Genomic DNA, 26,861 nt, shown 5'->3' with positions numbered 1-26,861 from the left:
TCATCTGCCATTGCATGGTCAAGCTTAAGACATTTAAGCGTGGAAAGTAACAGCTGGACGGAATGACTTTCATTTATTTTTTTAAATTAATAAAAAATAAAATTGTAATTTAGTATCAAGGACATCGTTTTAATGATAATAATAAGTTATAGTTTACAGCATCATATCATATGACAATTTACCTCTTTTTTTTTGTAGCGATGGTCTGATGAAGCTTCATGAAACAGTGTCATTATTATGAATTACTTTCATTTATTTTTTTTAATTTATAAAAAATAAAATTGTAATTTAGTATCAAGGACATAGTTTTAATGATGATAATAAGTTATAGTTTACAGCATCATATCATATGACAATTTACCTCTTTTTTGTAGCGATGGTCTGATGAAGCTTCATGAAACAGTGTCATTATTATGAATTACTTTCTTTTTTTTTTTTAATTTGTAAAAAATAAAATTGTTATTTAGTACCAAGGACATAGTCTTAATGATAATAATAATAAATTATAGTTTACAGCATCATATCATATGACAATTTACCTCTTCTTTTTTTGTAGCGATGGTCTGATGAAGCTTCATGAAGCAGTGTCTTTACTTTCAGAGCCCACTAGATGGCAGTCTCTTGGTTTTGAACTGAACCATTCTAATGAAACGTCATTATTAAAAACTGATGGCGCCACCTACTGACCTCTAAACAACATGACACTGTCTTTTATGAAGCAAAACCCATCACTACTTTTTGTCCCTTTACATCAGGGCCGGGTCTAGACAGGCATGTATGAGGGGGCAGCCACAAATCTTGAGGGGGCATTGTGCCAGGCCCCATCTTGCCCCTGCCTAGACCCGGCCCTGGTTTGAGGGGGCACAACATTTATTTAAGGGGGCCAGGCCCCCTCTTGCCCCGGCCCTGCTTTGAATTGACATAAAGTTCTTTATTTTGTCAGTAAAGTCAAACAAACCTGCAGCTCTCTGCTCCCTCCCTCTTCCATCCATAGGCCCCGCTCCCTCCTCCCCCGGGACCTGCTCCCCCTCTTTTCTCCCCCGATCTACCGAGAGCACTTTCGGGAAGTCTTTCCTCCACTCCGCTGTTTTTTTTTTCTTCCCCCCCAAGGAGCCTCTGAGTTGGATCTAGCGGGCAGCAGCATGTTGAGGAGCCCGGTGACTGCCCTCCTGGTCCTGCTGACTGTGTGCGAGGCGGATCGCTGTGAGTCCTGATCCGGTCCTCGAATCCAAAAACCCTGATGTTTGACCTGGTTTAACAAGTGTTTGCTTTTTTACCTTCAACAATAACTTGAGGCAGTTTCGCAATGACCCACTTTTTTTTCAGGGCCAAATTCAACTAAACTAAACTAAACTAACTTGATGACTTCAATCCCCTGCAGGGATTTGTACCATGTTGTTTTGACGTTTCAACGTCACGTGATGTTTAGTTTTAAGCTTCATGTTCACTGACTGTTCTTTTTTTTTGCTTGTGCATCAGTTCTGAGCCAGAGCTCGGCGTCCCAGTTCCTCAGGAGACACAGGCGAGCCAACTCTATGCTGGAGGAGACCAAGGAGGGGAACCTGGAGAGGGAGTGCATCGAGGAGCTGTGCAACAAAGAGGAGGCCAGAGAGATCTTTGAGAACCGACCGGAGACCGTGAGTTTAGAGAAGAAAAGGCACAACAATTTGGATAAAAAATGTTAAAAAACGAGATGAGAAAATACACTTTGTATTAGTATATTATTCCAGTAGATTAATTAAAAAATATTTAACATAAATACATGTGACATTAAACACACGGTGCACATTTAAAATACAAAGAATGATAGTAAAATAAAGAATTTATTTAGAATTTCTTGTTCAAACAAATCAATGTGGTTGAAAACATACACATATTTATTAACTTTTTTTTTTTTTAAGTAATAGCAAGTTATAGAACATTGTCAGGGGGCCAAATTGAAACCGCCAAGTCATCTTATCTGGTCCGGCAAGAGCTATAAACACCTATCCAGTACTAGTTAGTAATAGTACTCTTAAATACTAGGGGTGGGAGAAAATATTGACACTTAAATACATTATTTCGTGAGAGTTAATATCCAAAAGCACTGTATTGATGTTACAAATCTTTCAAATCATATTTTATTTTTCTAATAAGTCTTTTATAATAATTTATTTTATATTTCAATAAAGTTTGTGTAAAAATAATCATTTTTAATCCGGCGATGACTGAGGACATGAGGATACATTAGACTCCCAACAGTTTTTAAAGCTTATGTTAGGACATATTTTGGACCATATACATTTATAAAAATGTGGACTCTTGCATACTAGGAGTTTGCATATAGTGTCATTATAGCAGTACTACTATACCACCCTGTCTGCACTCTACTCTTCACCTCCCTCTATCTCTGTATAACTTCTCTAACTTCCTCATCTCCACTGTTTCTTCTGCTGCGCTTCCATTCGCTTCTCTAGTCACAATTATATAAACATATTTAAAATGTTAAATATTATAATTTTAAGAGTTATACATATAACTTCTTCTTGACTTCCAGGAATACTTCTACCCAAGATATGTCGGTGAGTTTTATCAACATTTGAGCCTCGTTGACGTTACAAAAATCAGCATTTCAAGTCTGAACCCCTTCTTTATTTTAGTGTGTCTGGGATCTCATCGCGTCAATAACCAGGACCCACAGTCGTCCATCCCGTCCGAGCTGCGGACGTGTGTTGAGGGTGAGTGGCTGTCTTATGTGATGAACATTTAAACAACATTTTAATTTTTTTGTTTTTTTGGGCAGAAATCAGTAACCAATGTACGCCGAACCTGTGTAAGAAGGAAGGTTCAGAGAGCTGCAAGGATGGTCAGGGCTCCTTCACATGCATGTGTAAACCAGGGTGGAAAGGTCAATACTGTGAACACGGTAAGACTTTGTGTTAGATTTAAGCTTCGTCCCACATCGACGACCACTTTATTAAACGTATCCTCTTCTGTCCAGACATCGACGAGTGCTCGGATCCAGAGTTTCCGGCCGGATGTAAACAAAAATGTGAAAATTTACCTGGTACTTTCCGCTGCAAGTGTGAGGCCGGCTACTACACCCTCCACACCATCAACTGCGTGGGTAAGATGTCGAGTTTTTTTTGTGTTACATTTCCCCTCGAGGAGCGTCTGAAGAGGGTCGTACACGTGAACCGGTTACATCGGGAGCTATAGGAGGACACGCAGCTGCGGCATTACAGCTGCGCAAACATGTGTCTACATTGAATGACATTTTGTTTTTCATTGAAGTCGTATGGATTTTGGACACTTTCCTCCTTTTAAAGCTGTGCTCCCTGCTGAGTTGCACCTCTGAACTTTAAGATTTTCCTTACATCGGTGGTCCCAAACCCCCCGATACCGTTCCCCGAGGGGGGTCCGAGGCATTTGTTACACGAAGAAAAGGATAATCATTGATATAATTAATCAATTGTTATGATGACTGTTATGATTATTACTGTCTAAAAGGTGTTTTATTTAGAAAAATACGATCTTTTTCCAAAAATAAAACGCCTCACAGTCGGTATTAATCGCTAAAACAAAAATTATATCAATTTTATAAAGTATAATTAGTGTGTGACCCATGAAATACAGAAAAATAAACATGGAAACTAGTGAAAAAGAGTGAAACACAAACTCTATGTAATTGATTTTGACGGTTTTTAAGTCACGGTTTTTGGGGTCCCCTGTCTTATATTACCAGCTGTCAATGAAAAAAAAAAATGGCCTCAACTTTCTTTTTCTCTTTCATTCGACTTCACAATTACTCATCCCTTCTGTTTTGACAACTTATTTGCCTTTCCAGGGTGCAAAGTCTTCACAAACACGGCCCGACTTTTATCGGTTAATTCTCTTCTGGCAGTGAAAAGCCTGAATTTAACATGTGCCACGAGTTACAATAATGTGATGAAAGAACAGAACTGGTTGTGTTCTTTATGAGTAGACCAACTCAAATATGTTTTGTTTATTAAATGTCAAAAGTATTTATTTATAATGTATTTTTTTCTGCTTTCTCACTTGCTTTGTCCTGAATCTATTGATCCAGACATTGACGAATGCCGCATGTACCCCGGAATCTGTGAACATCCGGCCAAATGTGTAAACACTCCCGGCATGTTTGAGTGCGAGTGTGCTGCGGGTTTCAAGTACAACTACACCTCCAAAACCTGTGACGGTGAGCTTCCGTCAGGGAATGTGTGAGATAATCCTAAATAACAGATCTTTTTTAAGAACCGCTGTCCCCTGTCACAGATGTGGACGAGTGCGAGAACGCCGTGTGCGACGGCACGTGCGTCAACACCGCCGGCGCCTACGAGTGTCACTGCGACGGTCGCCGGGGTCTTCGCCTGGCGGAGGACCATCAGTTCTGCGAGGCCATCCCCGTCTGCGTGGATCTGAAGGACTTCACGCACCCGGAAATGCTGTACCTGGGAGACCAGTTCACTGGCCAGCCGGTCTTTTACCTGCTCTTCCGTCAACCTGGGAACACGAAGTGAGTGATTATCTTGCCTTTAATTCATTCTTCGATTTATTTGATCTGATGAAAGCGTAAGATATCTAAAGTGTATGAGTCACGATCAGATTAGTTATTCAGATCAACAGCAGAGATAAGTTTCTAAACACAGGAAAAGCTGAAGTTTGGAGGATCTAAGGTTCAAGATGATGGTTTGATAGAGAAGTATGAATGTGAAATGTGGGAAGATAAGGTATAGTTATAAAGTAATGCTCCTTCTATTACTCATAGATATAATCCAGAACATATATATATATATATATATATATATAATTTTGTTATTGTTAGAAAGATGAAACTAGCTTATCTATTAATTAAAATAAGCCAGTAGAATTTAGTAAAATTGAAATATATGTACAGTATATATTGCGTCTGTAGAATTTGTGTTTTAAAGGTAAGTGTTCTTAGCCCTTTTTCCTTTTCCATTATATTTTCAGAATCTGGCAGTTATTCTGACTGTAATAACTTTTTTAAAAATAGGAAAAAGCTTCACTTCTTTATTTAAATCAAGAAATGTAATGCTTTTGTTTTTAGATGGTGTGGTAGGTCTTAGCAGTAGTGATGGTCTGGGGAAGCTTCATGAAAGTGTCATGTTGTTTAGAGGTCAGTAGGTGGCGCCATCAGTTAAAAAGTAATGTGATGTTTCATTAGAACCGTTAACTAACTGGTCTGGAAAAGCGCTATATAAATACAAATTACTTACTTATTTACTTACTTACTAAAATGAAAGAAAATAGTGCAGAGACCGCCATCTAGTGGACTCTGTCAATAATGACTCTGCTTCATGAGGTTTCATTAGTAATGATGGTCTGGGGAAGCTTCTTGAAGCAGTGTGATTATTTTCAGAGTCCACTAGATCTCTGCACTATTTTCCTTTGTAACTTTTCTCATAAAACATCACATCATTTTACACTGATGGCGCCACCTACTGACCTCTAAACAACTTGACACTCGTTGAAAATCTTTTAGAAACTGCTTGGTTTATTGATTTAATTATTCGAATTTTTCATAAATGATGGTTTGTAATATATTTTCTAAATGGGATAAACCTTTGTGAAGCTACAGTCGTTTCAAATGTGCATGTCAAATCCAGACCTAAGGTTAGAGGTCAACTGAAAACCTCACTGCTAGGAGTCTAAGAAAATATTGATCCACTTAAACATCGCAACATTTCTTTTAAATACTGTATTGATATATTCAACAGTACGGTGTTTATTTTGTTTTTTGCTTTCAAGTTCTATTTTAAATGATAAATAGTAATTGGTTTGTATTTGCATTAAGTGTTTATAAAATAAAAGAACTAAATAAAATAATATACTTAAAATAAACATCTGAAAAACCTTAAGCGTTTGTTAATCCTTGTTTTGCAATTAAAATTTAAGGCCACTAGATGGCAGCATCAGGTCCTCCGCAACTTAAGGAACAATGAAATCTCATGAGGTCTCGGCGATGACTGAGGGCGAGAGGATACAGTAGACTTGTTTGGAGATATTTTGGTTTCAAAATCAATTAAACCGTAAATGACTTCTTAGAGAGTCATGTGGTCTGTAAATTCTGCAACACCAGCGTCAAGTACTCGATCAATACTACAAATATATCATTCCTTAAGTATCGCAATATATTGTATTGTCGCCTCAGTATATTCACGAGTATCGTATTCCAGATTCTTGCTAATACAAAGCCCTACTCACTGTGAATACAGGTCCAGTTTTTCTAAATGTATTTTTCGGTTTTGTTTCCGTCAGGTTTGCGGCGGAGTTTGACTTCCGCACCTTCGACCCGGAGGGAGTGGTTCTGTACGCGGAGTCCTCGCGGGACTCGTGGTTCATGCTGGGCCTGAGGGGGGGCCGCATCGAGGTGCAGTTCAAAAACCAGCACACGTCCAAGGTGGTCAGCGGCGGCCGGGCCATCAACGACGGACAGTGGCACGTGGTGAGCAGACGTCGACGACCCATGTTCTCCCGTTGTAGTGCATTGTGGGTCGACGTGTCGACTGTTGTGTGCAGATCTCCGTGGACGAGCTGGAGAGCAGCATCAGCGTGAAGATCAGCAAGGAGGCGGTGATGAGCATCAACAACCCGGAGAGCCTCTTCACGTCAGTCAACGGCACGCTGGTGACCAAAGTGTTCATCGCTGGCCTCCCCAATAGGACCAATGATCTCATCAAACCTGTGGGTTACAAAAGTCTTACTCACCGATTTGTGCGTGTGATCATTATGGTCTGTGTGTGGTCATCAGATCAACCCACGGCTGGACGGCTGCATCCGGGGCTGGAATCTGATGAATCAAGGGGCGTCCGGGGTCAGAAGGGTCATCCAAGTGAGGAAGAGCATTCACTGTTTTGTCCACGTTGAACGAGGATCCTTCTTCTCGGGCGCTGGTCTGGCGAGCTTCAACATTGACTACCGTGAGTAAGTTAAGTTGTACATTTTATACCAATAAGGGTTGATAAGTTCCATGTTTCTTACATCTGTAATTGTGTGCATGCTTCTTCTCTTCCCACCTAAATGTTGTACCGTATTTCCTCTCCTCCGAATTGAACCATTCGAACTTTTATCAATTCGGCACCAAATGCGGGCTCTGTTCTAGCTTTCTTTTATCTCTTCAACTCTTTCTTTTATTCCACTTTGTCTATCCGTTTTCCTCTATTCACTTGAATGAGAAAAATCTTCAACTCGTGAAGACTCATGTTTTAACTCCTTCCACTTTGACTATCAGGTAATTTCATCCACTCACATCTGTCTACTTCCTACTACTAATAATACTACTTATACTTCTAATTATACTACTAATTATACTACTGCTTTTATTTATACTTTAACTTCTAACTCTTCTACTACTTCTTCTACTCCTACCACTTATTCTATTTATACTACTACTTCCACTAATAATTCTGCTAAGGATTCTTCTATGGCTTTTACTACTTATACTTATACTTGTAATACTCATTCTGCTACAAATTCGACTACTGCTTTTTTAAATTATAATTATACTACTAATTCTACTACAACTTATACTTCTACTTTTTCTACTATTTCTACTATTGATTCTAGTTCTGTCCTCAATCCTCGTCGGACTGAAACGATTATCTATGGTTTTAATACTAATTCTACTACTGCTTCTACTACTTATACTTATATTACTAATTCTCCTACTTATACTACTAATTCTACTACTGCTTCTACTACTTATACTTATATTACTAATTCTACTACTGCTTCTACTACTTATACTTATATTACTAATGCTCCTAATTATACTACTAATTATACTGCTAATTCTACTACTTCTTCTACTCCCACTACTACTTCTACTAATACTACTTCTAATTCTACTACTTCTGCTTCTGCTTCTCCCACCACTACTACTTATTCTACTTCTACTACAAATTCTATTACTTTTACTATAAATTTTTCTCCTTCCTTTTCTTCTTTGCAACATTTTCCAGTTCATTTCAACTGTTTCCACACATTTTATCTTTGAATACTAGTAAAATACACTGCATTTTCTTCTGGAAATGCAAGTTTTCTAGTATTTTTATATGTTTGCGCATCTTCCCCTTAAACCTGTGAATCCACTGACATGTCTCGTGCATGAAAAGGTGACTCACAGAGCTGGAATGTGGACGTGAGGATGAACATTCGTCCGTCCAGCAGCACCGGGGTTATCTTTGCCCTGGTTCACCACAACACTGTCCCTTTGTCGGTCGCCGTGGAGACCAAAGGAGAGCAAGACGCTGTATGTACATTCATTCCTATATTCTTCGGATGTCAAGGATTTGAGCTGTGGTCGAGAACACTGTCGCACACAGTAGTCAAAGTACACACTGATCTCATTGTTTAACCTTTTTTTACGACAGATTTTAAAGGTTTTCATGAACGGCGTTCCCGTGGCAACGTTGGACTCGTTGATGCTGTGCTACCCAGAAAGCCTCTCGGTGCAGCTGAATGTAACATCAAGTGAAATCCAAATTTCAGCCAATGCGTCTACAGTCACCTACATGGAGCCCGGTGTCCTGCAGGGGGCGCTACAGCGCCTTAATTCAATAATGCAGGAACCTGTCACCACATACATTGGAGGAATACCAGGTTGGTACAGATAATAAACATTTTAATAAAGGGATTTATAGTGTTAAAATTCACGTTTTATTTAAGTTATCTGCCTTGTTTATTTTTAAAATGTCATCATTATTCTCACAAAGTTTCATTAGATTCAAGCATCTACACCTTTTCAATTTATCAATTAAAAAAAGTCTTGTGGTTTTCTAGAGCGGAAAAAATGTTCAACGTCCAATTTTACGACAATAATAAAAAGGATTTAATCGTGTTTTAAAAACTGATGCTTGTGATTGTACACGCTAAGGTCAAGGTCACTGTAACTCTCTTTTTCTTGACCTTTTTTTCTTCCTTTTATCTCTCAGAACACATTCCATTCTCCGCTTCCCCGGTGACGGCGTTCTACCACGGCTGCATGGACATCGCCGTCAACGGTCGACCGCTGGATTTCGACGAGGCCCTGAGCAAACACGACAGCATCAAATCCCACTCTTGTCCTCCGGCGTCCGCCTCGGAGACGTACCCGAGTGTCGCTCACGAGCAGAGCCACCTTGACTACACTTCACATTAGGTACTAACTTAACGTCTTCCTGTCACACTGCTGAGCGAGGAAACTGAGTCTTAGTTTTGAAATGTATTTGACCTAGTTTTTTTTTTTCATTAAGTGTTATTTCTTTCTGAGGTCCTGGGACCAATTACTGTGATCTGTGACGAAAGCTGCCATGCAAGTGAACTTTTGGGAAACCGGTTGGATGATCTAGTCGTAGCAACAATTAGAAATGATAGGATTTCCAAGAAACACTGAAAACAGCTGAGCCCGAGTAATCATAACATGACCTAAGAAGCAGATGTTTTTAAGAAAAAGAAGAAAAAAAAACAAGCGGCTGTTTTGGACCAGTACTCGAGACCACCGGTCTTGTAGAACCATGTGAATGTGATGACTGTCTTTAATTCCAGTAGAGTAATATCTGGGGACACTGACTTGGAATGGAATAAAAATATTCCAGATGGTGTTTATATACACATGGATACTGACAAGCACTGTTTTTCCTGGATTTAGCATTGATTTTTTTTGTCTAATTCAGAACTTTGACTGCTGAATGCACCTTGTAAATAAGATGAGCCAATAATTACCTAATATAGCCGTTGTATAGTGACGTTGTGCTTTAATAAAAATGCATATTGACATGTTGTTGATCTGACTTTATTTATTGTCACTAAAGACCATGTCAAATTACAGCTTAGGTTTTAAAGGCTCACATAACAAGAATTATTCTGATGTATATAAAATCTAGGCAAGGTCGGCTTTAGTACAATGCCAGACAAATGACCTATAAAAAAAAAAAAACACTCATTGTTATTAATGTCATCCTTTTTTCAAGAACCAGCTGTTATATTTCATAGAGCAGATGAATTCAACTTTACTTCAAGTTAACGGACCAGATGCCATCCGTTTATTTCATGTTTTCCTGTCATAACGTATACTCGGTTATCAAACTGTCAGTCAATATTGGAAATTATAGATTTGGCATTTAATGTAAGATTTTAAAAATGTGTTACATGGTGGTAGATTACAACTCTGAATGGCTGCAGCTAACACTGTTATGAACTAGCTAATCTGTCACTATAGCATTCAGTGTAAATACTTCTCTATTACATTTCATTATATTAAACTATCTACTAGTTACTGTGTCGGGGGTACACCAGGCCAAAAAAACAGATTTAATATGATGCCAAACAAAAAGATATTAAGTGTATTTATGCAACAATGTTATGAATATACAACAGAAGTGATATTTGAACATACATAGGTTTATTTACTTATTACTTTTTATCCTTAAATTCTCAAAATAATTGGAAGGAGCTTAAAAAAAACATGCAGATATGACGTAAAAAATACCCTTTGATGAAGATTTATATTTTCAAGTGACGGAAGAATATTTGCCAAAAGATCAACTTTCGAGGAGGTATCGAGGAGGTCATATTTATAATTGTATTTTTTTAACACTCGTTTTACTCTGAGCTCATTAGGGCCAGGTATACAAAGGCCAAGGGCCACATGGTGGTACTAGTCTGAATGAATTACTAAATGAAGCACTTCTATGGTATATTGTCTTTATTCCTACTTTACAGATTCAAATCTTAAAAAGGTTTAAAGGTGGTAATTTTAATGATAGCAATGTCTATTCCAGCTCATCTGCTTGAGACAATAAATGGAAAGTGTTGAATTAAATCAGTTTTATTTGTCATATTTCTTCACGTGTACAGGAAATAAAAAAGGAATCACTGTTACACAGTGTAGAAAGAACGGACATTAGAACTCAAGAACAAAACAATTGGAAAAAAACAAACATGTTAACATTAACTATGTAAGTAAGTCAATTATATTTGTATAGCGCTTTTCCAGACCAGGGTCACAAAGCGCTTAAACTATCAAAACAATACTCAATAAAATATAAACTTTAAAGATCAAGATAACACTGACAATAACACACATGTTTCCAAAAATACTAAATATATGACTGCAATGATATTTAAAAAATGCATTTTAAGAATTCAAAACAAACTTACACTAATGTTATTGTGGGACTGGGGTAGATAAGGAGGGGGGGGGGGGGTCTGTTGGGATCAAAACCACAACTATTTTGTTTTCAGCGATAAATCCGTCAAGGCAGACAGAAAGTTTCACAAGTCTCTCCCAGCTGTCAGCCAATTAAAAAGAGCTTTTTTTGAAAAACAGAAAAGCGTGTGAGGGGGCGGGGATGGACCCCCCACAAGAGGCCCCACACTGTGGGCGGAGACATTAAAAAAAACCTTCAAATAGCCCCCAAAGTTACGCCCACTGTCCAGTCTGAAATTGCACGGGAATCTTCTACAAAAAAAGAAATTACATTTTAATTATTTTTTTAATTCACGAACATATCTGGAGGAGAGAGAGAGAGACGAGGAGACGATCTTTGCACCAGAACCAACTCCAGGGAGCGACTCTCACTGCAGCCCCAGTTGTGCGCACTCTTGCCCGGCTGGGAAAGGACGAACACTGCAGGAGGTGAAGAGAGAGAGAGAGAAGGAGAGAGAAGGAGGGAGAGAAAGAGAAGCGGGTTCTGGGTCATGAGGACCGTCATGGGGACGAGTTAACGGTGTGGAAAAAATGCTCGGAACATCGATTTGAAGAAGTACCTGGATATACCTGCAGTGTTAGCTTAACTTCAGGGGGTGAGAGAGCAAGGGGTGAGGGGTGGAGGGGGGTACACGACACGACAAGAGGAGGTCGGATAAAGTTTGTTCCGCAGCCGGTGGGGAAAGAATGCGTGAGACCCCGACGAAGAAGCTTCTGCTGCGGGCAGCGCTGCTGACCCTGCTGGCGGTGCACTGGACCCACGGCAGTAAGTAAACAATCACATGCTAAGCTAACCGGCTAACTGTCACCTTTGTGTATTTATATATATATATATATCGTGGCGAGCTGTCGTTACCAAATAAATAAATGAATAAATAAATAGGGTTATTTATTTATTTATTTATTTATTTTTTCTTTTGCAGTCTCGTTGTCGCCGCGAGAGGCGAACCAGTTCCTGAGGAGAACCAGGAGAGCCAACCAAGTGTTCGAGGAGACCAAGCAAGGACACTTGGAGAGGGAGTGCGTGGAGGAGAAGTGCAGCAAGGAGGAGGCCAGGGAGGTCTTCGAGAACGACCCCGAGACCGTGAGTTTCCTATCTGCACCCCCCCCTTTCAATGATCTTTTTGAGGGAAAGCATGCTTTTAGAATAATGGCTGTTTTATTTTAAATCAGATCAAGATGAAAGTAAATGTGAAACCACTATCCAATAGTAGGAATGCTTTTTAAAATGTTTTTTTAAATAGTTTAAGGTTGATCAGACATACACCACGGGACAGACCTAAGTATATCTGTTAAACCGTGAACAAGAAAACTTTCTTCTGGCGTAGGAACCTCTCGTGTTCACAGTGGTTGAGATGTTCAGTAAAAAAAACTTTGGAAACTTTAAAAGACTGAACGTGAACACAAACAAGGAGCTAAACTAGATAGAATATGTGTCAACACCGTTTTCCACAAACCTGTCCGACACTACTTTTAATATTGTTTTCATCTCACGATTGACTCACTTTCTTGCTCAATGGCTACTGCGCAATTATTAGTTTTACAAACGAAGTTTATCAAACTTTAAGTAACTATTCTACCAGTGAATTCAGGGGAAGGAATATTATAAATAGTGATTGTTGTTGGGGGACTTAATATGATAAGAAAACAAAATAGAAAGTAAGTATTTATGCCACAGTGTTATAAATATAGGCTGATATTTGATTATATATATATACGATCTGGTCTGGTCTTGTCAAGAACATCATTTTGGATAAATGAAGCTCAGCGATGGCTTATATTTCTACTCCATGTAACGCCGATGACGGTAAATGTGTGATGACTCAGAGTCTGGACTGTTGATGTTAACGCTCTAATAAGTGCTGATCGTTGTCAACACACATTATCTTGTCACTTTTGGGAACGTTTGAGGATTTTCGTTATGACAGCAAGTGACTCAATGTGAGTAAATCTGCACAAACCTGCCTTTTTCGTAAGGAGAAAAACAAAAGTGTGTATTCCATGAGCGTCCTGGTTCTCCTGTGTTCATCATACGCCGTCATCGCACGTGAATTCCAAGACAGGTTATTCTGAGATTTGACCTTATTCTTATTTTTTTTATGGGTTTAAATGGTGCAAGTAAAGGCGCTTTACAAATAACCTTTACTGACTTACTTACTTACTGTTATTCACTCAACACACAACTGCAGGTTGCATCACTAATCTGAACAAGTTTGCCCTTTGATTTCAGTTGCCAATGAACAAGATCCATCCCAGTGAAGATTAAGTCTGTAAAGTGAGCCTCTGGTTTAACCTTTAAACCATGTGAATGAGTTTAACCTTTGTTGCAAAAAATTAACTTGATTATTAATAAACTCTAAATCAGATCAGAAAGTACTGAATAAATAATTAAATAATATTAATCTGTAACAATGGATCTATTAAGTCTTCTAAGGTGTTAAAGAAGGACAATCATTAATATTAGATGTTATTTCAAAGGATGAACCTCCTATGATATTTTCTCTTGAGGTGTTCTTCTATAGACCCGGAGAGAGTTTGAATGAGGCAATCCATGACTCAGGGATTACTTGTTGAGATTAGCCTGGCAGGGAGAGACATAGACTGAAGGCCGGATTAAGATGACGCTGATCTGTATCCAGGGGGAAAGGTTGGAGTCAGGTGATTAAGAAAGAAAAAAAAAATCAAGCTGATGTTTTCTCTTCAATAGACAGAAGTGCTGCTCAACAAAAGCTGCATTAGTTATTCTTCATGTGCATATCTCTGACTGGGCAGTTTTTTACCACTGCAGCTCTGCAGAGAGAAGGATGGTGGAAACATGATAGCGTTTATAGCAACACACGTGTTGGAAATGCATGCGAAAAAAGATTAGTTTCACTCCTCAAATCATTCCTTCATTTATCCTGAACATATTAAAATGATCTCTGAAATCCACCCTAATTTGACTGTAGTGACCTCAGCACTAACTGTTTTATTATTTTTTTAAATCAAACTATTATTTAGGGATGTAGAAATTGGGCCAACTTCACAACCCTTTGGTCTCCATCCAGAGCACTGCAGCCTGGAGGTGGGAGCGATGCTGCAACTGTCAAGAACTATGCAGGGAATTTTTAAGAAGCCCCTGGCAAAGAGCTGCACCCACTTGATCAGACTCATTCTAGTGAATCACAATGGATTCATTAGCCTCTCGCTGACATCATGTAATAACACTTGACTTTTTATCTCTTCTCTCTGATTCAGGACTACTTTTATCCAAAGTACTTGGGTAAGTTTATTTACCTCTAAATGAAACATAAATTATTTCCTAATATGCGCCGATGTTAACATTCTGATTTATATTTTGTAGCTTGTTTGAAAAGGTTTGGTGAATCTGAAAAGCAGAAACAGGATCTGGTGACATGTGTTCACAGTAAGTGAATTTATTTTTCCTACTTTTCATCCTTCACCCTCGCGCTAGAGCGAGGAAAGTGGATATTGCTTTAAGGCTGCACTGCAGCATCCGGAGAACTCTGCTGCTGCATTGTTTCAGTTTTATAATTCAGTCTCCAACTCTCTGCACACACTGGTGAAGGCGTGACACACCCCTTTTTTACCGTCACTCTCCGTCTCTGGGTCATTGCACCAGCATCTTTGTGAGCACGCTCCATCAGCACTGGGGGGGGGGTGAGTGACGTGGACTTGACTGTGACGTGTGAGAGCATGGAGTGGAGGGTTTTTCTGCTGCATCAGGGTACGACAGACGCGAGGTCCAACCGGCATCTCTGCCATTGGCTGAGCAGGAGGAGGCCAGTGAGGAGGGGGGGGGGGGAGATGACTCAGCGACAGCGTTTCTCTTTCGGCTCATCATCTCATTGTTGGATCCTCCTCTCCCACCATCTCAGCCTCTTTACTGCTCTCCATCAGCAGATTTGCCTCCCTTCCCCTTTTCTATTTAATCTCATCACCTTTTCTTCCGTTCGTTTCCGTATATTAATCATGTCAAAACCATCTTGGACCATCAGCTTCTTTTACCCTTCAAATCCAGGGGTCCCAAACTCAAACATTCTGAAGTTTTTCTTTTGACAAATTTGATTTATATTTTATTGTTTAACTCTTTATTGGATTTCTGCGTGATTTCAACAAAAAATCGGTGCCATTTTTGTCCAATTTTCGTTTTATTTTATAATATAAATCCATAACATCTTAAATATATATTCAAAGCAAAAAAAAAAAGAAGATAAAATTCCATATCTCTACCTTCACTCAACTTGGACAATAATTGGAGGGCCACAAATGATCATGTCACCGGCCACAATTGGCCCACGGGCAGCAAGTGTCAGACCCCTTGCTTTTAACTTTCTGTTTTACCTCTGAACTTTTCAAACTTAATCTTAAACCACCCTGTTAGAAAAGTTTAACGGTTGGTCAGAGCAACAGTGACCATCTTTTGCTAGGGATGAAACAAGGTTCTAATTTTAAGGAGGTCAGTAGATGGCGCTCTTAGTTTTTAATGATGGGATTTCATTAAAATAGCTGTTCAAAACAAAGAGTAAGAGAGCAGAGATCTATTGGAGTCTGAAATAAGGAAACTCGTTCATGAAGCTTCGTCCTTTTGATACCCACATCGGTCATAAAGTTGAGAATCGCTATTGGGTTATATTGTTGCAAAACTTGTGATACTGACCACTGGACATCTTGGTGTTGCCCATATAAAAGATGGAGAACAAAGGAAGTCGGAGAGGAGAGTGCAGTCAGGGCGGCAGATGAGGGTGATAGAAGAGATGATCTTCAAATAAGTTGACAATAAATGTTAAGATACGTTGCCTCTGTCAGTAGACTCTTAAAATAAGATCCTAATAAGAATATTTCTGGTTTAAAATAAGGAAAAGGGGAGAATCTATAAACGACAATTGTGCTAACAGGTGCTGTGTTGTAGGTCTTAGATCTGGGGTATCAATCAGAGTCAACAAAACCCTTAAGCACTCCGGGTCGCTGGCCAAATACCAAACTCTGTCCAAGGGTATCAAATACCCATTTAATCCCCTTTCCTTCAACCTTAGTTTGACTGTTTATGTGAGTCTCTGTTGAATTTGTGGCATCGATAATCTGGTTCTTATCCCATCTTTAACTAAACTATTCATAGATCACTTTATCAACATGATTATTATTCTACTTTGATTCGAGCAAACCATCCGGTGGAGGGGAAGAAGAAGAAGAAATGGATAAAGTCTCCAAAAGGACAAAAATAAGTAAACACCCGAAGAGCAGCTCATATGAAGAAAAGCTGTCAGGCTTAGAAGTTTTGGAGAGATTTTATACTAGAAATGGTGGTATGTGGTGAAAAGAAGAAGAAAACTATTGAAGTTAATGGCTATTGTTCCACACTGGTTGGCAAATCAAGTATTCATTTAAACATTAAAATAGAAATACGCCAGATATGAAAGTCAATTTCAGGGCTGGAAGCTGTTCTAGAAAACACTATTTTTACTCGTTAGATCAGTTAATACTTGTCGTACCTCAGACATCTCCTGATCAAAGTTCTTAAAGAGCAGAATAATCTCAGTCTCTCAAGACGATACGTCTGCTCGCTCGTGATCGTATCGCCGATGTTGAAATGAAACTATGACAAAACAAAGAACGTTTTTTTTTTCTTCACCTTCCACTTTCGGTGAACTCCGGAGAACAAGTCCAGACAAGTCCAGCTTGAAGTCTGAGAAGAAGCGAGTTGAAAGAATGTTGTGATGTAAGAAAGAAGATTGTTTTTTTTTCCGTGGACGGCTCTATCAAGAGTATTGAAGTTTAGTATGTAGAACAACAACTCATGGATGTTATGTGTTGCTTTTACTGGTCAAACTCTCTCATGACCCAGAGGGCATGGATGACAGAAGTAGGGCATCTCTGCAGCTTAGCCAGCACGAGTCTATTTATATTGATATGAAGCGATGACCTTCCTCTGTCTAGTATCAGAATTCAAGCGCCACGTGCTCACAGTGGACGTCCTCGCAGCAGTAACATCCCTTCTCTCCTCGCCTCCCCACCCTCCTGTGCTTTCTCCCACTTTTAGACATTCCAGACCAGTGTTCTCCTTCGCCCTGTTTCCCCAAAGGCACGGTGCGCTGCGAAGACAAAAAGGGAGAGTTTCTGTGCCACTGTTTCACCGGCTGGACGGGAGCCCACTGTGATCGAGGTAAAGACCAACGCTGACGGGTTTTTTTTTTTTGCAGAGTCACTCAGGTTGTCATCTACAGCTTTTGCGTCACGATCAAAAATATCATTTTCAAACACGGCATTGTTGTTGCTGAAATTAGATGCCAGTACAACAAACGCACACATACACAAATATTATATAAAATAACACTATAATACTATTTATTAATCCTACAGTTTCATGAGAAACTATTATGTTTATTGCATTTTTTTAATGGTTTCTCTTCTAAAAACCTTATCAGTTCATGTCAAGATAAGAAGTCAGAAATGCTCCTGGCAGACGGTAATATGTCAACTCCCAAATAACTTGGAATGGAACATTCTTCAAAGAAAGTACAGGACGTTCATAAAGTCTCTTTTAAAATTATAAAAAAAATATGTTATAAATTATTACGAAACGTATAATAAATCTAGTTAAGATTATCTATAATATTTTTTTCAAAATTATAACAATACTTTATGGACACCCTTTATATCTTTAAACTCAATGAGCCAAGTGTATATTTTTAAATGTAGTCTTTAGTTGAATGATGTAACTGAAAACAAAAACAAAAATGAACTACAGACAATGCAACATAAGTCTGACGTCTACTGTATTTCTTGGATCGGTTGTTTTTCAATGGAATCTAAATTTAGCAAACTTAGTTGTTTTTTTTCTTTCTAGAAAATTCTTCCCTTCTTGGAAAGTTTAGGATTAACTGTCGACATTTATAATCTCCACTTGTTGGGAAAACCGCCTGTTAAATGCTGAAGCTGTGGTGTAAGACTTGCTGTTCAACGTCATGAAATTAACGTGAAATGAAGTTTGCATTGAACGTTCACTTCAACACTGATCTCTAAGATACAGTTATTATGTATTTTTATTTAGGATCATGCACATGAGTCCTGAGGTTTAAGTTGAGTTAAGTTAAAGACATATTCAATTAAAATTATAAGCAGTCATTCATGTAGAAAGTGACTGTGATCGAATGCTGCTCATCTGAAGCTGGAGTTTTTTAAAATTGTGTTTTGAAAATATAGATGTTCTTCAGCTGAAGCTAAAACCCTCAGAACTTCATTTATGGCCTCATTCTAAACGAGGAGTTTTATGAGCAGAAAGTGGAAAAAGTGACAAGATGTAGACACACGGACACGTGTCAGCCGCACATTTCCCATGACTCATCTGCCACTTTTCTTTTCACCTTCATTAACTTCCCTCGGCTCCTGCAGTCACACTACATATCGTCATATTTTCTTCTTTTTCCCCTCTGTATTTACTTCATGTCTTGTATTCATGTGGAGGAACTTTATTTTCATTTGCAGATGTGGATGAGTGCAGCAAGACCAATGGAGGGTGTGACCATGAGTGCAACAACACGATGGGCAGTTACCGTTGCTCCTGTCACCATGGATACATGCTGGTCGGAAGAAAGTCTTGTAAAGGTACGGAATGATACGGAAAAACATAGCGAGCACTGGAGGAATTAATGTTGGACCAATCGTACAATTGATTAAAGAAGATGGAAAATGTATCATCAATTAAATTAAATATAATGCGTTATATGTTCACACATTTTAACGTCACTGTATGATTCATTTTCCCAAACTTTTCCCTCCGATTTATCCTCTTGTCGCTCAAAAACATGCATTTAAAGCCGATATATAAAGCATTTTAATATCTCAATGTTATGTATTTCTGTGTATATTAACTAATACACAACCTCAGTTCATCATCATATGTTTTGACTCTGCTCGTTTCGCTGTTTGCTAGAATGTCTTCACAAAGATAAACACTCGCTGGTAAACGTTTGTTCTTGATGGGGATCTTGAGTGATGATCTCTCCTTTTTATTTGCGTTTCATGTAAACATTTTGCTGGACGATAACTTCCTGTCAGTAGCTGCGTGTTTCCTCCACGTGAATGTTTTCTTGTGCGTCAGCGTGAGAACCTGCAGACGTGTAGCATGTGTTGAGCATTTTTCAAATGTATGTTAAAAATCAAGAACATACGTGTATCTCTTTTCAGATGTGGACGAGTGTGAAGACCCAGATGTGTGTGGATCGGCGGTGTGTCAGAATAATGAAGGAAGCTACGACTGTCTGTGTGACGACGGCTACGTCTACGACAACCTGACCAGGAGCTGTTTGGGTGAATAACACACTTTGAACTGTTGACATTTAAGGACGGTTTAAATCCGGTTTAAGGTAACTTGAGTGTAGAAAGTTTATGTGATTTATGAAATAAAGTTTTGAAATTCAAATATTAATAATTAAAAAAATCTAAAAATAAAAGAAAGTTTTATTTTATAAAATGAACTTATTTTTTAAAATTAATTTATTAGCATTAATTCTTTTTTTAAATGATTGAATAAATAATAATTCAGGATGACATTTTCTAATTTCTATATTAATTAATTAATTTTTAATTTAGAAATGTTGGTATAAAAGTTCCAAATCAAAAATATAGAATTAAGAACAGTTATCTTTAGAATCGTAATATCCACTAACTCTCTGCGTTAACAAAAAATGTAATATTCAAATATTTGAATGCAATAACCAAAAAAAGAATGCTTAAAAAAAAAAAAAAACATTTTAATAAATAAAAAAAATCATAGTTTCAACATTTTGAAATGGCGCCAAAACCGTGAAAAGTGAAATTGTTTATTCATACAAAGGCATCTCTCATTATAAAGAATATGAGCGTCGGGGTCAACATACAGCAACAGTTCAGTTGAAGATTGATGTCAGTTTGTCCTCGAAACCCCTTTTCCGGGAATTCAGAATTTCTTAACTTCTGGTTTCTCAGGAAGGTTTGTTTATAAAAGCCGATCTCATCGCCATGTACGGCTGTACGCTCTGTAATCATCAAGCATGTGTAAGTGTTTGTTTCCTGCGTTGACAGAAGAGGTCGTTTTTTTTTTAAAATCTTGTGAGAAGAAAAAAAAAATCCCCCCTTTAAACTCTCGCTAACCTTCCTCGTAACTTTCACTTTCATCCTACAGCTTTCTTCAAATGATTTCTGTCGTTCCAGATGTAAACGAGTGCGAGGCAGGCGTGTGCGCCGGCGAGTGTCTGAACACTCCGGGGAGTTTCCGCTGTTTTTGCGACGGCCGTAAGGGTTTGAAGCTGAGCCAGGACCTGAGGAGCTGTAAGGTGAAATACTACCCTTTGAATCCGTTTCATCTTAGTTTGGGTCTCGCACGCGGATCGTGTTCTTTAACGTCCACATCTGGGAAAACAAAAGGGAAATTCTGGAACATGGTGTTGATACTATGAGTATGTTTTTTTTTTAATGAAAGTATATCTGCACCATCAGTATAGTAAATGGTTGAATGTCTTGAAATGTACTTCTTTTTTTAAAATTGCAATGTTGTTATTTATTAAAGCATTTATTGTTTGAATAATTAATTTGTTTCTATATTAAAATGTGTTTTTTCTTCAATAATTTATATATTGAAATTTAAACGCATAGAATTTGATTTATTAATTCCAATAATTGAAAAAAACCCGAATATTTTCTCGTTCGTAGCCTTTCAAATTCAACGTAAAAAGAATTGGACACTATCATAACAACACTTTTATACTGAATTTAAATTGCTTAGAATAAAAAGATAATGAATTTAGAAAATGTATTTTTGAATTATTAGATTATGATTATAAAACTCTCATGTAAAAACAAAAAAAGAACATTATATAAACTATTTAATTGAATTTTAAAAGGAATAATTAAATAAAAAAAGAATCAATAGTATATTCAAGAATTGTTATATATATATATATATATATATATATATATATATATATATATAAAGTCCATACTTGATACTATTAACCAGTAATGAAACAATTTCATAATCTCTGCACCAATATAAATATACTGAAGGTGTTTGTGTCTTCAAACTGTAATTTATATTTATTTTTGTCCTCCTACAGCCTATAACTTCGTGTATGTCACCGTCCTTGAGGAGAAACTCTCGCTCGCTCTACCTCGGCCGGATGTTCAGCGGCGTTCCAGTCGTGCGGCTGCGGTTTCGACGACGGATTCAAACTGGGTGAGGAAAGTGTTTCATACGACCATGAACGTGTTGATCCAAGGTTTATGAACAAGAGTAAAAACACTGAAGTATGTATGAATGTATATATTCTTTAAATTGCTCTAACAACTGTTTTAAAACATGCCTTCCTCAGCCTGTTTGCTTAGTTTAAATCCTTTTTTATGGTTATATAGAGACAAAAACACTTTACACTTTAAATGACACAATATAAAAGATCATCAGTGACTATGTGCTACAAAAATGATATATATAAAAAAAAAAAAAGTCTATCTTTTTAGTTTATTACGCAGATATTTCCGTCTTGATGAGTACATTTCACAACCGATCATTTAGAGTCATTCTATAGTACTATCAATGTAATACTGGTGCTTTTTTCCTCTAGAAACATGAGGTTGTTAAGGTTTTGCTTTCAATATTTTACTTTTTTTTCCAATCTATTTTTATTATTATTATTATTATTATTATTATTATTATAATCCTTGGTTTACATTTATTCTAATTCTAATTAATAATTATAATCGTGAAAATTACCATTCCTTGTTTTTTGTTTTAAGTCTTTTTAGATTTTTAACTTAATTATTTTTGTTGAAAAAGATGGAACTAAAACATTCTTATTGTTCTGTTTAACAATAATAACTGAAACACATCTTTCTGGAGAAAATGGTACAATAGAGAAAGTTTTTGTTAAATATCATTTACTTATTACACATTTATTATTTATTTAAAAAAAACATGTGTTGTGTTTTCCTGCAGGTTCTCGGCAGAGTTTGACTTCCGCACGTACGACCCCGAGGGCGTCATCTTCTTCGCTGGCGGCCATTTAAACAGCTCCTGGATCGTCCTCGCAATGCATCATGGGAGGCTGGAGCTGCAGCTCAAGTACGGCACCGTCAGCAGGGTGACCAACAGCGGGCCGCTGGTCAACGATGGACAGTGGCGAAAGGTCAGACTGTGAAGCCTCTTCCTGTCTGGAGCAGGAAGTGAAACGAGAGGGTTTGTTGTGAGCAGATCTCGGTGGAGGAGCAGGGGCGGAGCCTGGTGATCAAGATCGACCGAGAGGCCATCATGAAGATCGCCGTCAACGGGGATCTGTTCACGCTGAAGAAGGGGATGCACGAGCTCAACCTCACTGTGGGAGGAGTTCCTTTCAAGGAGGACGGCCTCGTGAACCAGGTGAGTGCAGGTGAGAGAGTCCAGGAGGAGGAGCCGGGGTTTGAAAGTATCCTGTGGCGAGCAGGTGAACCCTCGTCTGGACGGCTGCATGAAGGAATGGCGCTGGTTGACGGGAGAAGACGGATCCATCCAGGAAACCATCAAGTCCAACGAGAACCTGCAGTGTTTCAGCGCCGAAGACCCTGGAGCGTATTTCCCGAGCGCCGGCTTCGCTCTCTTCAACCTGAGCTACGGTACGTTCCAGCAGCGCCGCGAGGCGCGAGTGTCAGGCGTGTGAACGTGTTTCTGTGACGATCCAGAGCCTCAGAACCTGAGCGTCCAGCTGACCCTGCGGCCCACGTCTGCCATCGGAGTTCTGTTTGCGCTGGTTCACCAGGACACGGTCGCTCTGTCCATCGCTCTGGCCGACTACAACCCCGTGACGGACGAGTGGAGGGATGTGAGTGTTGCACCCCCCCCTCTATGGAAGTACATCAGTGCCAGCAGAATATTGAATTGTTGAGTTTCACTGTTTTTTTTAAAGCATAACATTATTATTTTTAATGTTGAGGTTGAATCATTATTATTCATTATTTTAAACAATTCAATCAATTTTTTTATTTTGAATTTCTACATTTTTTTTCTAATATTGTAGTTTGATTATTGAAAAAAAACATTATCTTTTCTTTTTAATTCAAGCCTTTTAAATGCGATATACAAATGTTGAATTTAATTTAAAAGGTTAAAAATGAAAAAATATTACATTTAGAAATGTATTATATTTTATTTTTAAATTACTCAAGTTAAAAAATATCAAACTTGTAAAGAAAAACGTGGAAAAAAGAAAAGATTCATAAATATTCCAATTATTTACTTATTTATTTATTTTTTAAATGAAAAAGCTACATTTAATTATTCAATACAACTTTTGAATATACATATAAATAAATTCAATAAACGCAAATTAAAACCTTTCAATATTTAAAGTATTCAAAAGTATTTCAATTCTTAAAAAACAAAGTTATAATAAACAATTAATGGATTCAACATTTGAAATGTTAAATTCAAGCAGTGAATATTCTGGTGTCACTTCAACACTAAACGCTGCCTCTTGTGTTCCAGTTCATTCTGGTTTCAGCCGCTGATGTCATCGTCGCCAGCGCTCCGGCTCCTTTCTGCGACGGCAGGAGTCATGAGGTCCAGGTCACGATATCCGGGAACCAGACTCGGCTGCTGGTGGACGGTGAGCCGGGTCACAGCCAGGACGCCGAGGTGGACCTCACGCTGGAGTCCAGCACCTACATAGGAGGCCTGCCAGGTGAGGACATGTGTCTGGAGATGAAGACAAACCTGTTTTCTCATACGATTGCTGACGGACTTTTATTTTGAAAATATTGAATGTTTTGAACTTAACATTTTAAGTGTTAACATAAAAATGTTGTTCTTCCTTTAACCTTTGAATTATTATTTTTTAATAATTGAATTAAATTATTTGTATATTGAAAGGTGAAATTATTGTTTTCCTAAATGATTTTATTTTTATTTAAACGATTGAATTTGTTTTCAATATTATCTATTGGCACAATTTTACCATCATTTTTATATTAAATTTTAAAAAAAATCTAAAAATATTTTTAAACAATTAGAATTAAAATGTCAATACAACTTTAAAAAATTGAATCATTTAATTTAATTTATTTACAAAATATTAGTTTTTTTGTAATTTGATTATTTAAAAAAAGAAATTAAAAAAGGATAAAAAAAACATTTATTTTTTAAGCATTATTAATTTTTTCGATAATTTAATAAAAAAAATACAGGTTTTTATAATTCAAGATAACATTTTCTAAATTAAATATTTCTTTATTATATAAATTCCTTTTTTTTAAATTTAGAAATGTTGGTATAAAAGTTCCACCAGATTATATTGAATTTTAAAGGCTAGAAATAAAGAAAATATGGAATTTATAACATTCTTTTTAACATTGGAACATCAACTCTCAGCATAAAAAAAAAAAAAATGTTATTCGAATTTTTGACTGCAATAACCAAAAAAAGAAAAAGCTTAAAAAACAAAACGACATTAAAAAAAACATTTACTCAACATTTAAACAACACTATTAAGTATTTGTAGTGAAATACTTCCTACTCTTATCACGTGTTTGAAGACGAATAAACACAGAGTTTCCTGCACAAACATGACGTCGAGTAAAAACACTGACGTTCTTTCCATCGACGCGCCGCTGTTTACAGCGAGAGCTCTGAAGCGTTTAACTCGCGACCTCATTTGCTCGTCCTGTTGTTGTCGTCCTCAGACGTCTCTCTGGTCTCCACCGTGGTGTCGGCGCCCTACGGCGGCTGCATGGAGGTCAGAGTTAACGGCCGGTCACTGGACTTGGACCGGGCCGTCCAGAAGCACAACGACATCCGCTCTCACTCCTGCCCCCTGCTGGACTCGCACCAATGACCTGCCAAAAGAGAAACAAAGGCAAAAGTTGAGGATTCCTATTTATTTCAGTGGCGGTTGTTATTTAATTGGGGAGTAAAAAACAAAAACAGGTTCAGAGACGGAGCCTCTTATCGTCTCTTACTGTGATTTCTCTGCTTTTTCTTAGCAGAACTCGGCCTCGACCGTCGCCCAGAACCGTAGTCCGTCAATAGAACCCCCCGCTCTGTGATGAGTGCTGTGCCATGTTGCCTCAGAACTGCCATGGAGCCCCGAGGCCAGATGAGTCCCCAGAAAACACTTGAAAAACACATAGATTCAAAGGTTAAATAAAGGGGGGGAGGGGCTTGAGGACGGGCTGGACATGTCCTGTAGAAACACGGTCGAGTCAGAAACCTTGCACATTGTCGCAGGTGGAGCTGGACGTATGTCCGGCACCTTCACCTCCACCTGCGACCTTATTGAACAACCATGTGCCTCCTGAGAACAACAACCCAACACTTCACTCCACCATTCTACAGTACAGCTAGCAAAGGAAATATTTGTGTCTTTATTTCTCAATCAAATTATGTTTTTTACTTCAATCCAAAAAGAAAGAAATGAAATGAAAGATTTTTAATTATTTTTTTTTTTCTTAGTATATGCATCTATCAGTTAATTCCAAAATATTGCTTCAATACAAATACAATTGAAAACTTTCAATACAAAAACACTGTTTAAAGTTTTTTAGGCGGAGTGTTTTTTTTTTCTTTGATTTAAAAAAAAAGAAAAAGTATATGTATTTATTTTTGATTGAATGCAAAACAATATATATATATTTTATGATTGAATGAAAAGAAAAATATATTTTTTGATTGAGTGCAAAAAATATATTTTTTGATTGATTGATTGATTGAATGCAAAAAATATAGTGGAGCTTTTTTCCCTTTTTTGTCTGAAGATCATATATCTTTGGATAGAAATGGATTCTTTTGACTCTTTAATACTTTTTCTTTCATTGAAGATTTTTAGATTGAAGCAACTTTTTTGTTGTTGAGTAATAACGACACAAATCTTCCTTTTATATTAAACTCAAACAGATGTTACTGTTCAAACACTGTAGTCGAGCAGAATGTTGCATTCACCTGACATCTTATATTGAAATATGATTCAAAAAATTGTAATTATTTTTATTATCTTCCATGTCTACAGTTTTAAAGTATATTTAAAGATTCAAATCATCTTAATTCCGCATCTTTTTAATGTAGAATGATCTATAAATACATTAAAAACTAAATCCACTTTTCATTAAATTGTACGAAAAACACATTTTTTGTCCAGATCGACTACAAAGCTTGGTTGTGTTGCGTGACATTTCTTCTTGCTCTGTGGTGAATGCAACAAACTGCTTCAGCTCCGGTGCTTCCTGAGTTTTAAGTTTCAAGATCACACCCAGTAAACTCCCACAAACACCAAAAACCATATATACTTTCGCTCGTATCTACTGCTGCCCCAAAACAACCAGCTCACGGCTGGTGATCATCACCGGGATGTGGGAGGAGCTTCTCTCTACCGCAACAATCGCACTGCAACAATCGTACAAGCTACTGAGTGACGTTGTAAAAATACTGAACATGTAAATATTGACTGTAAGGCTTTATAGAGTAAACAAACACTACCTTTTTCTCATTTATCTGTACATTTTAGTTGGAAATTCTCATCCTGACGATGGAGAATCAAACTTTTTTTTATTTTTTATTCCAACATTATAGGTGCTGAGTTTTTCAGATTTAGTTTCCAAAACAGAATGTATGAGGAGCGTGATTTAAAAAGAAAAAAAAAAAAAGGGCTCCAGTGTT

The 26,861-nt window shown here is 37.7% G+C and overlaps 2 protein-coding genes across 3 annotated transcripts; both read left to right on the top strand.

The window, feature by feature from the left end:
* Nucleotides 1-1,044: 1,044 nt before the first annotated feature.
* pros1 (protein S) lies at nucleotides 1,045-9,777 on the top strand. Of its 2 annotated transcripts, XM_087793962.1 has the most exons (15): nucleotides 1,045-1,203; nucleotides 1,480-1,637; nucleotides 2,537-2,561; nucleotides 2,640-2,717; nucleotides 2,783-2,905; nucleotides 2,981-3,106; nucleotides 4,067-4,195; nucleotides 4,273-4,513; nucleotides 6,280-6,466; nucleotides 6,541-6,705; nucleotides 6,773-6,941; nucleotides 8,136-8,272; nucleotides 8,394-8,622; nucleotides 8,955-9,160; nucleotides 9,272-9,777. In XM_087793962.1, exons 1-14 carry the CDS (start codon nucleotides 1,143-1,145, stop codon nucleotides 9,158-9,160), a joined length of 2,034 nt encoding a protein of 677 aa, XP_087650088.1. In that variant the 5' UTR covers nucleotides 1,045-1,142; the 3' UTR covers nucleotides 9,272-9,777. The 2 variants fall into 2 exon arrangements, with proteins under 2 accessions (XP_087650088.1, XP_087650089.1); XM_087793963.1 differs by lacking the exons at nucleotides 8,394-8,622; nucleotides 8,955-9,160; nucleotides 9,272-9,777 and having other exon boundaries at nucleotides 6,773-6,945; nucleotides 8,136-8,269.
* A 2,044-nt stretch (nucleotides 9,778-11,821) lies between these two features.
* gas6 (growth arrest-specific 6) lies at nucleotides 11,822-26,716 on the top strand. Its single transcript, XM_087793961.1, has 15 exons — nucleotides 11,822-11,975; nucleotides 12,133-12,293; nucleotides 14,447-14,471; nucleotides 14,553-14,615; nucleotides 17,250-17,372; nucleotides 18,695-18,814; nucleotides 19,397-19,519; nucleotides 20,402-20,523; nucleotides 21,304-21,422; nucleotides 22,179-22,368; nucleotides 22,434-22,598; nucleotides 22,663-22,831; nucleotides 22,898-23,037; nucleotides 23,700-23,895; nucleotides 24,893-26,716. The coding sequence occupies exons 1-15, from the start codon at nucleotides 11,897-11,899 to the stop codon at nucleotides 25,042-25,044; spliced, it is 1,947 nt and encodes a 648-aa protein (XP_087650087.1). The 5' UTR covers nucleotides 11,822-11,896; the 3' UTR covers nucleotides 25,045-26,716.
* Nucleotides 26,717-26,861: the final 145 nt, after the last annotated feature.

This window comes from Callionymus lyra, chromosome 6, assembly GCF_982586985.1.
Source record: "Callionymus lyra chromosome 6, fCalLyr1.hap1.1, whole genome shotgun sequence".
Lineage (NCBI taxonomy): Eukaryota > Metazoa > Chordata > Actinopteri > Syngnathiformes > Callionymidae > Callionymus > Callionymus lyra.
Note: the sequence above shows the minus strand (reverse complement) of the source record. Positions and strands in the feature narration are given on the sequence as shown.

Coding starts and splice junctions, on each gene's coding strand:
- pros1 (XM_087793962.1), top strand. CDS start 1,143: ATGTTGAGGAGCCCGGTGACTGCCCTCCTGGTCCTGCTGACTGTGTGC. Junction 2,562..2,639: donor CTTCTACCCAAGATATGTCG/GTGAGTTTTATC, acceptor TCTTTATTTTAG/TGTGTCTGGGATCTCATCGC. Junction 4,196..4,272: donor CACCTCCAAAACCTGTGACG/GTGAGCTTCCGT, acceptor CCCCTGTCACAG/ATGTGGACGAGTGCGAGAAC.
- gas6 (XM_087793961.1), top strand. CDS start 11,897: ATGCGTGAGACCCCGACGAAGAAGCTTCTGCTGCGGGCAGCGCTGCTG. Junction 17,373..18,694: donor GGGAGCCCACTGTGATCGAG/GTAAAGACCAAC, acceptor TTTCATTTGCAG/ATGTGGATGAGTGCAGCAAG. Junction 22,832..22,897: donor TCTCTTCAACCTGAGCTACG/GTACGTTCCAGC, acceptor GTGACGATCCAG/AGCCTCAGAACCTGAGCGTC.